Genomic DNA, 9,258 nt, shown 5'->3' on the forward strand with positions numbered 1-9,258 from the left:
CAAGTAGGTGCTTTAGACCACTGAGCCATCTCTCCAGCCCCAGTAGTGAAATTTTAGATGCGTGTGTGGCTAGCTTTTTTTTTTTTTTTTTTAACTTTTTTTGGCAGAACTGGGGGTTGAGCTCAGACCCTCACACTTACCAGGGAAGTACTTATTCCACTGAGCCATCTCCTCAGCCCTGCTTGGCTAGCTTTATTTTAAAGGTTTATTTTTATTTTTGGTGGAACTGGGGATTGAACTCAGGCCCTTGCACTTGCCAGGGAAGCGCTTATTCCACTGAGCCATCTCCCCGGCCCCGGTAGCTAAGATTATAAGCAAGTAGCATCATGGTGTAATTTATTGTGAAGATTAATAGAGGAATTTGACATAAAAGTTTTGTAAACTGTGATGCTGTTATGATTTTCTGATTTCTACTTAATTTCTGTCCTTAGGTCAGGAACAAGAATATTAACTATGGCCTTGTTAGGAATGCAGATTTTGGGGCCAGGGAGATGGCTCAGTAGAATAAGCGCTTCCCTGGCAAGCGCAAGGGCCTGAGTTCAATCCCTGGTTCTGCCAAAAAAAAAAAAAAAAGAAAGAAATGCAGATTTCCCTGGGGCTTGCCAGTGCTGGCCTGCTGAGAGGACAGTTGAGACTGCGCATGCCTGTAATCCTAGCTCTTGGGAGGATGTAAACAGTTGGATCAGTACGAATCTGATCTAGTAATGAAACCCTGAATACCCTATAGATCCTTCCCTAAAATAAGAAAAAGAGAAAGAAACGCAGATTTCTTTCTTTGTTTTTCTTTCTTTTTTTTTTTTGGTGGAACCGGGGATTGAACTCAGGCCCTTGTGCTTGCCAGGGAAGCGCTTATTCCACTGAGCCATCTCCCCAGCCCTTTGTTTCTCTTTTTGAGACAGGGTCTTACAGTGCAGCTCAGGCTGGTCTTGAGCTTATTTTGTAGCCCAGGTTGATCTCAGTCTCACAATGATCCTTCTGCCTCAGTCTCTCAAGTGCTAGGATTACAGGTGTGTGCCACCAAACCCACTGAAATGCAGATCTATTATTTATTCATTATTGTTTTATTTTGTATTTTGAGTTAAGGTCTTGCTTTGTGCCCAAGCTGGTATTAGCACTCAGCAGTCCTCCTGCCTCAGAATCTGCAGAGTCCTGGGATTTCATACTGTGGCACATCTCCAGCTCTTTTTAAAAAATTTTCAATTTGTTTTAGATCGCTGCAAATGATGTTTGGTATGTGCTCAAATTTGAGAGCTCCTGTAGCTTTCTTATTTCCTTTGACAGTCTGGCCATTGAGTTCCTTGTCTCACCTCTGACTGTTTTCTTTTGATTTTATCAGGAGAGGACAGAAATAATCAGTTCAGAGAGTTATTTCATTTTGTTCAGACAGTCTTTGCAGCTCGGGCTGACCTTGAATTTGTGGTGGTCCTCCTGCCTCAGGTTCCTGAGTGATGGGATTGATTATTGGTGTGTTACCACACCCAGCCAGTTGATTTAACTTTTTCCTTATAAATTTAATGAGAGTGGATGTTTTTGGTAAAAAGACCACCTTGTTATACCTGTCTGTTGTTAATCTTTTCATGTGTAATTTTTCAGTGTGTTTCATGTAAAAGTGCATTTTTACTTTTTTTTTAAATACTTTTTTTTTTTTTAATGTGTGTGGGGGGCAGCTCAGCCCACCAGGGGGCGGGGCTGGCTGGCATGTGGTGCTGGGGATTGAACCACGGTCCCTGTGCTTTGCTAAGCTTGTTCTAAGTAGGTGCTTTAGACCACTGAGCCATCTCACCAGCCCCAAAAGTGCATTTTTAGAAAAGTAGGGGTCTTGGGCTGAGGGACATAGCTCAGAGGCATAGTTCCTTACTTGGAAGCACATGGCCCTGAGTTTGATTCCCAGTAACTACCCCTTCTCAAAAACAACAAAAAACAGGTTTTATTCTTTTTTGTGTTTTGGGGTTTTGATGCTGTGGAGTCAACACAAGGCCTTGCATGTGTTGGGCATTGTTATGCTATTGTGCTATATCCTTGGCTATGCAAAACAGTGTTTCTAAAAACAGAATTGCTTTTGTGCAGATTAGGCTGTGTCGTGTTTTTTTTGTTTTTGCTTTTGTTTTTGTGGCTGGCTCAGCCTGCCCTCAGGGTGAGGCTGGCACACATGCTGGGGATTGAACCATAGTCCCTGTGTTTGTCTAAGCAGGCACTTTAGACCCCTGAGCTATTTTGCTAGCCTGTGTAGTATATGTCTAAGCTCAATGCATATAGTATGAACATATTCTGAGGAGATAGAATTTTACAGTAAAAAGATCCCTTGTATCTAGTAAGAAAGAAGTGTACACTGGCTGCTGCTTTAAAAACTCGTCTATTTTCCCAAGTCACACCTATGTAACATAGAATGTGGAATTCCTGTGAAGTAGTGGAAAGAATGTGGGATGTGGTACCTGCAGTTTTTAGTTCTGTTTTTGATTCCTAGCAGTATGATCTCAGACAAGTCACTTTATCTTCTGATCTTTTTTTTTTTTTCTTTTCTTTTTTTTTTTTTTTTTTTTTTTTTTTGCGGAACCGGCAATTCAACTCAGGCCCTTATGCTTGCCAGGGAAGCGCTTATTCCACTGAGCCATCTCCCCAGCCCCTTAGAAAATCTGGGGGCCTGCCCCTTAGCTCAGTTCTTTTTTTTTTTTTGTGGAACCAGGGATTGAACTCAGGCCCTTGCGCTTGCCAGTGAAGTGCTTATTCCACTGAGCCATCTCCCCAGCCCTGATCTTTTTTTCTTATACTCTGAAGAGAGTATAATACCCTTGCAGGATTGGGGTTTGGACCAAATGCAAGTAGAAAACAGTTGGCCCAGTCAGTGTTCAGGAATTTAGCCATGGCAGTGAGGTGGCACTGTATACCCTGCAAAAGGGAGATGGAACTGCAGGTACCATGTCCCACACTATTGATGGACCTAGTTCTCTCCTTTACTTATTTACTTTTTTGGTGGAACCAGAGATTGAACTCAGGTCCTTATGCTTGTCAGGCAAGCACTTATTCTACTGAGCTATCTTCCTGGCTCCTCTCTTCTTATTAGGAAGCTGAGATTGAGACTCGGATTGCTGAGCTGCGGAAAGAGGGTTTCTGGTCACTGAAGCGGCTGCCTAAGGTGCCGGAGCCGCCACGCCCCAAAGGTCACTGGGACTACCTTTGTGAGGAGATGCAGTGGCTATCTGCTGACTTTGCTCAGGAGCGCAGATGGAAGCGGGGTGTGGCCCGTAAGGTATGTCCCTACTGGGTCTGTCATCACTTTTCTGATGTGCTTCTTGTGGATTTAGTTCATAGGACTAAATAGAATAGTATGTCATTTTTGATGCTTATAGCGTATGAGTAAAGGTTTAATATCCTAGATTACTTGGTCTGGGTGGCTTTCTTTACTTTCGGTGTAGTGGGTTGAAATGTCTGGCTTTGAGTTTTTTCCTGCTGAATCTGTTCTCATAGGTGGTGCGCATGGTAATCCGACATCATGAGGAGCAAAGGCAGAAAGAGGAACGGGCTCGGAGGGAAGAGCAGGCCAAGTTGCGCCGAATTGCTTCCACCATGGCCAAGGATGTCAGGCAGTTCTGGAGCAATGTGGAAAAGGTAAGTAGGTGAGCTTGGGAGAGACAAAAGGGCCATGGATTAGGTTGGAGGATGTTATGTTAGCAGGGGTGCTCAAAAGCTTTTCTTGAGGGAGTGAATACATTTAGGCAATTCTGATGTTGTATCTATTGTGGATGAGACTGTTCTAGTATGGAGTGTTAAGAGAAGGTCTAGTGGCAAAATATGGGCCATGCATTTGAGGATTGATCTCAGTGGGCCATTTATATTTTGCAGGGTATATAGTATGCATTTTTTTTTTAATGTATTTAGTGCAATGTCTGTAGGGTCTCACTACACAGATTGGACTTGTAGTGATCCTCCTGTTTTCAGCCTCCCAAGTGCTGAGATTACAGGAACACGCCACCCCGCCCAGTATCCACCTCAGTGTGTTCTGGGCCCGGGCCAGCATGCCTGGGATTTATCCTTTTTTTTTTGGTGGAACCAGGAATTGAACTCGGGACCTTGTGTTTGCCGGGGAAGCGCTTATTCTACTGAGCCATCTCCCTGGCCCCACATGCTTTTTATTTTTGTTCCATAATTTTATTGAGACTTCATGCTTTTTGGTTTTTGCTTTTTTTTTTTTTTTTTTTAAATTTTGAGACAGGGTCTTACATAGTCCAGGCTGGGCTTTGACTCATTTTGTAGTTCGGGCTGGCCTCAAACTTTTTAGGGATACTCTTGCCTCAGCCTCCTGAGTGCTGGGGTGATAAGTGTGACCATCATGCCTGGTAGATTCTACTTTTTCTTTTTTTGTATTTAGTACAGGGCCTACAGGGTCTTGTTACACAGATCTAACTTGTAGTGATTGTCTTGTTTTCAGCTTCCCAAGCGCTGGGATTACAGGCCCGTGCCACCATGCCCAGGCTCAATTGCCTTCACAGTGTGCCTCAGGGGTGCCGCTCCCCTCCCACCCCCCATGCTGGGGCTTGAACCTGGCCACTGCTTCTGCCTGAGCAGGCACTTGAAGCTGCTGAGCTATTTGGCTAATGGTTTGCTGGAAGTTGTGGTGCAGGCTGTAATCCCAGCACATAGGAAGCTGAGGCAGGAGGGTTGCTACAAGTTTGAGACTAGTCTGTGTTACATAGTGAGAGGCTGGGAGATGGCTCAGTAGAATAAGCACTTGCCTGGTTGTGCAAAAAAAAAAAACCAACGGAAAAAAATCATAGAGCAAGGCCAACCTGGGCTATATAACAAGAGCATCTCAATTAAAAAAAAAAAAAAAAAAATCAAACTAAAACAAAATTAAAACTCATTTCATTTACTGAAATACCATCAAAATTTCCATTTCCCAGTTGTAAATATTTTTAAGTACTGTTCTGTAGTATCTGGAATAGTGGATCCAGGACGCCCTGTGGGCATCAAAATCTGGGAATGCTCAAGTCGTATATGTAAAATAGCATATTTACTCATAATCTACATGTAACGTTAAATTAGCTCTAGATTACTTATTAATATAATGTAAATGTTGTGTCATTGCATTGTTTAAGAAATATTGATGAAAAAGGCTTGTATTTGTTCAGCACAGGTGCATTTTGTTGTTTTGGTCACGATGGGCATCAAATCCAGGCTTTTGAAGTGTTCTGCCATTGAACTATGTCCTTAGCTGCAGATCCCATTTTGTTTTTTTGAGGTAGGGGTCTTGTCTTACATAAGCTGATCTCCTAGACTCCACCTCGGCGTCCCTGGTAGCTGGGACAGTGGGCATGTACTGCCACACCTGGTTGCAATTCATTAGCTTATTCATTTTTTTTTTACTCTTGAAGATGGAGCCCAGGCCCTGTGCATGGTACATTCTCATTTCACCTGTTATTCTTTACTACTAGCTTTTTTATTTTCGATATCCAGTTGGGGCAAATCCCTGGCAGTTTACTTATGGTCTCTCTATTGTTGGGAATATTTTCTTCTCCTTCACACTTAGGAAATATGTTCTGTCCTGTCAGGTTTTCTTTTTGTTTTTTTTTAATTTTTTTTTTTTTTACATTTAGTGTGTGTGTGTGTGTGTGTGTGGCCAGCTCAGCCCACCAGGGGGCGGGGCTGGCTGGCATGTGGTGCTGGGGGATGGAACCGTGGTCCCTGTGCTTTGCTAAGCTTGTTCTAAGTAGGTGCTTTAGACCACTGAGCCATCTCTCCAGCCCCTGTCAGGTTTTCTTTGAGACAGTCTTACTGTGTAGTTCAGGTTGGCCTTGAGCTCAATTCATAGTCCAGGGTGGCTTCCAGTTTAGAACAATTCTCCTGAGGCTTCAGCCTCCCAAGTGCTGGGATTACAGGTAAGTGCCATCATTCCTGTCTCTCTGTGTATATGGGTATATGGGGGTGGGGGAGATGTTTCTGAGCTAGGATCTTTTTTTTTTTTGTTTGGTGGAACCGGGGATTGAACTCAGGCCCTTGTGCTTCCCAAGGAAGTGCTTATTCCACTGAGCTATCTCCCCGGCCCCTAAGCTAGGATCTTAATACATAGTTTAGGTTAGCCTCAAATTCACTAGGTACCCGACTCAGGCTGGGCTGGAACTCAAGGTAGTCTTTCTGCCTCAGCCTTCTGAATGTCGGGTTTATAGGTGTGTGCCACCACATCTGCCTTTTTCTTTTCTTTTTGTCTTCTCTCCTTTTTCTTTGGTGTGGGGGAGGGGTCAAACTTATGGCTTTTTGCTGCCAAACTTGTTTTTCTCTTGTTTTCTCCAAGATTAAACTGAGGACTTTGTGTGTGCTAGACAGGTGCTCTAGCACTGAGGCAAACCTCTTGTCCCATCTTTTTTTTTTTTTTTTTTATTTTAGTACAGGGTCTACAGGGTCATATTACAGAGATTAGACTTATAGTGATCCTCCTGTTTTCAACCTCCTGAGTGCTGGTATTACAGGCCTTCACTACCACACCCAATCTCAGTTGTCCTCTCAGCGCATGCTAAGGGCGGGCAGGCAGGGCATATAGGATCTCACATAGTGATTTTCTTGTGTTCAGCCTCCCAAGAGCTGGGATTATAGGTGCCTGCCACTATGCCCAGTCTTAATCACCATCTCAGTGTGCCTCGGGGGTGGGGCTGGCAGGGCACAGTACGGAATAGCAGGGATCGAACCTTGGCCACTGGGTTTGCCTAAGCAGGCACTTGTAATTTGCTGAGCTATTTTTAAATCATTCCAAGCTAGCTAATACTCTCATTTTTTCCCTTTGTGCTTTCTTCAGAAGCACCCTATGAAACCACAAGCCTCTTAAAATTATTTATTTTTTGTATGTAGTGCAGGCTCTCACTACGTAGATCGACTCAGTGATTCTCCTGTTTTCAGCCTCCCAAGTGCTGCGATTGGAGGCACATGCCACCACAAGCAGTCTTTAAAATTACGTAGTTGTTCTTTCCTGAATGGCTGGCCTCTGGTGTAGAATGAGGAAGACTCCCTGTATCTCACTGGCAGGCAGCTGTGGTTTGAATTTTGCTATCTTATATTAAATAGCTAGCCACTCATGGTTCAAGTCGCCTGATGGAATAGTCATACATGTGGTACCAACAGTTAAAGCTGGCGGGAATATGTTAAACATTGGATAAAAGTATATAGTTATCTTTGTGACTTACTCTTTTCATGATTATGGCAGGTGGTACAATTCAAACAGCAGTCTCGCCTTGAGGAAAAGCGCAAAAAAGCCTTAGACCTACACCTGGACTTCATTGTGGGTCAGACTGAAAAGTACTCAGACCTTCTATCGCAAAGCCTCAACCAGCCACTAGCCTCCAGCAAAGCTGGCTCTTCCCCTTGCCTTGGTTCTTCCTCAGCTGCCTCCAGTCCTCTACCTTCTGCTTCCAGACTGGATGAGGAAGGTGTGTGTTTTCTTTGGCTCTGTTACTCTTCCCTATGTACCTGTTCCAGAGCTGAAAAACCCACCCTGTGGCTTGCAGGGCCCGTGGACTTTGTGACCTTGTTCTCCTGCTATAGATGGGGACTTCCAACCCCAAGAGGAGGAGGAGGAAGATGATGAGGAGACCATTGAGGTTGAAGAACAACAGGAAGGCAATGATGCAGAGACTCAGAGGCGTGAGATTGAGCTGCTTCGACGTGAGGGAGAACTGCCACTGGAAGAGCTGCTCCGTTCCCTCCCTCCTCAGCTGCTGGGTGGGCCTTCGAGCCCCTCTCAGACCACCTCATCTCATGATAGTGATGCCAGAGATGGGCCTGAAGAAAGTGTTGAAGAGGAACCTCCTCAGCTTTTGGAGGTATAAGCAGGAGAGATGGAGAGGGCTAAGGCGAGGAGCGCAGGGAGAGTCATGGACTCTGAGGTTGACTGGTTTTTGAGAGTCCAAGAGAGTTGCTTGTGCTGTCATTTGGGGATAGCTGGGAAAGTTTGGATTCTGTTAAGCTGTAGCTTACATTTGGAAGAGTATCTGATACTGTAGCAGAGAAGTAGTATAGTGTGTGTGTGTGTGTGTGTGTGTGTGTGTGTGTGTGTGTGATATTGGGTATTGAACCCAAGCAATTCTGAGCTACCTCTCCAGGCCTTTTTATTTTCTAATTTTGAGAGAATTTCAAAATTGTCATTAATTTTGGGAGAGTTTCATTAAGTTTCCTGGCCTGGCCTCAGTCTTGGAGTCCTCTTGTCTCCAGAGTAGCTAGGTTGTGCCACTGGACCAGCTATACTTCCCTCTTTAAGTTGCTGTGTGATCTTGTTTTGACCATTGTCACTTTGGCAAAATGCCCAATACTTTCTCTGGTTTATAAAATGGGAGCTGGAATGTCACCTTGATGTTCTTGTGTATCTGTGTGTTCTCTTTGTTCATGTATCTGGGTGTTGGGGGGGGGGTCTTTATTTCTTAGCACTTTCACAGGTCCTCCCCTGGGCAGTGGGGCCAGGATTTGGTAGCTGGTGCTCAGAGAAAACCTTGTGTGAATCCTTGCCCTGGTACTATACCAGTGGCAGCTGTCACTCAGTGGGACAGACACCATTTTGTGATTCTTAGTCATGCCTTCCTGACTCTCCAGCCTTAGAAGTTGCCTAGTGTAGGGGTACACACCTGAAATCCTAGCATTTGGTAGGGTAAGGCAGGGGCATCACTGTGAGCTTCAGGGCAGCCTGCGCTACATAGTGAGTTCAAGGCCAGCCTGAACTTCTTAGCCAGACCCTGTCTCAAAAAGACAAAAGACAGGTCTTTAGGTGCTCCCACTTTTCATCCTTTGCCATACAGGTGAAGTCTCGACCTGCCTCTGTCACACAGCGTAACAAACAGCCCTGGCATCCAGATGAAGATGATGAAGAGTTTACTGCCAATGAGGATGAAGGTTAGGCCTGTTTATGTTGTCTGGCTGCCCCCTATCCATTGAGTTGTCTGGACCTGCCTAACCTTTCAGACTGTCGCTACTTTTTGTTTTGTTTTTTTCTACATTAAAGGTACTGTATCTTTGTCCCTGTTAATTCTGTTTCATTCCTTTTTATAGCTGAGGATGAAGAAGACACCATAGCAGCTGAGGAACAGTTGGAAGGGGAGGTGGATCATGCCATGGAGCTTAGCGAATTGGCTCGAGAAGGTGACACATCAGATATTTTACAGAGCATCAGCTTGGTGCCTCTCCTGAGCACAGTACACAAAATAGAGATGAATTCCTGATGGAAGGCATGTCTAATGACAAAGATAGGCATTAGACGTTGGAATAAATCCTTTTTTTGTCTTTCTG

At 44.5% G+C, this 9,258-nt stretch overlaps 1 protein-coding gene and 1 non-coding gene across 2 annotated transcripts in view; both read left to right on the forward strand.

The window, feature by feature from the left end:
- The window catches only part of Srcap (Snf2 related CREBBP activator protein), a 68,685-nt gene that overhangs the window by 13,493 nt on the left and 45,934 nt on the right, over positions 1-9,258 (forward strand). The window contains exons 5-10 of the mRNA XM_023710065.1: positions 3,062-3,247; positions 3,466-3,606; positions 7,190-7,412; positions 7,528-7,805; positions 8,772-8,865; positions 9,022-9,111. Coding sequence (XP_023565833.1) covers positions 3,062-3,247; positions 3,466-3,606; positions 7,190-7,412; positions 7,528-7,805; positions 8,772-8,865; positions 9,022-9,111 — 1,012 coding nt within the window. The remainder of the gene's footprint in view (positions 1-3,061; positions 3,248-3,465; positions 3,607-7,189; positions 7,413-7,527; positions 7,806-8,771; positions 8,866-9,021; positions 9,112-9,258) is intronic.
- On the forward strand, positions 8,400-8,527 carry LOC111815259. The gene has a single exon (XR_002819987.1). It is a non-coding gene; the product is annotated as a small nucleolar RNA SNORA30/SNORA37 family (small nucleolar RNA).

Source organism: Octodon degus, unplaced genomic scaffold, assembly GCF_000260255.1.
Source record: "Octodon degus isolate 3935 unplaced genomic scaffold, OctDeg1.0 scaffold00001, whole genome shotgun sequence".
NCBI classification, from domain to species: Eukaryota; Metazoa; Chordata; class Mammalia; order Rodentia; family Octodontidae; genus Octodon; species Octodon degus.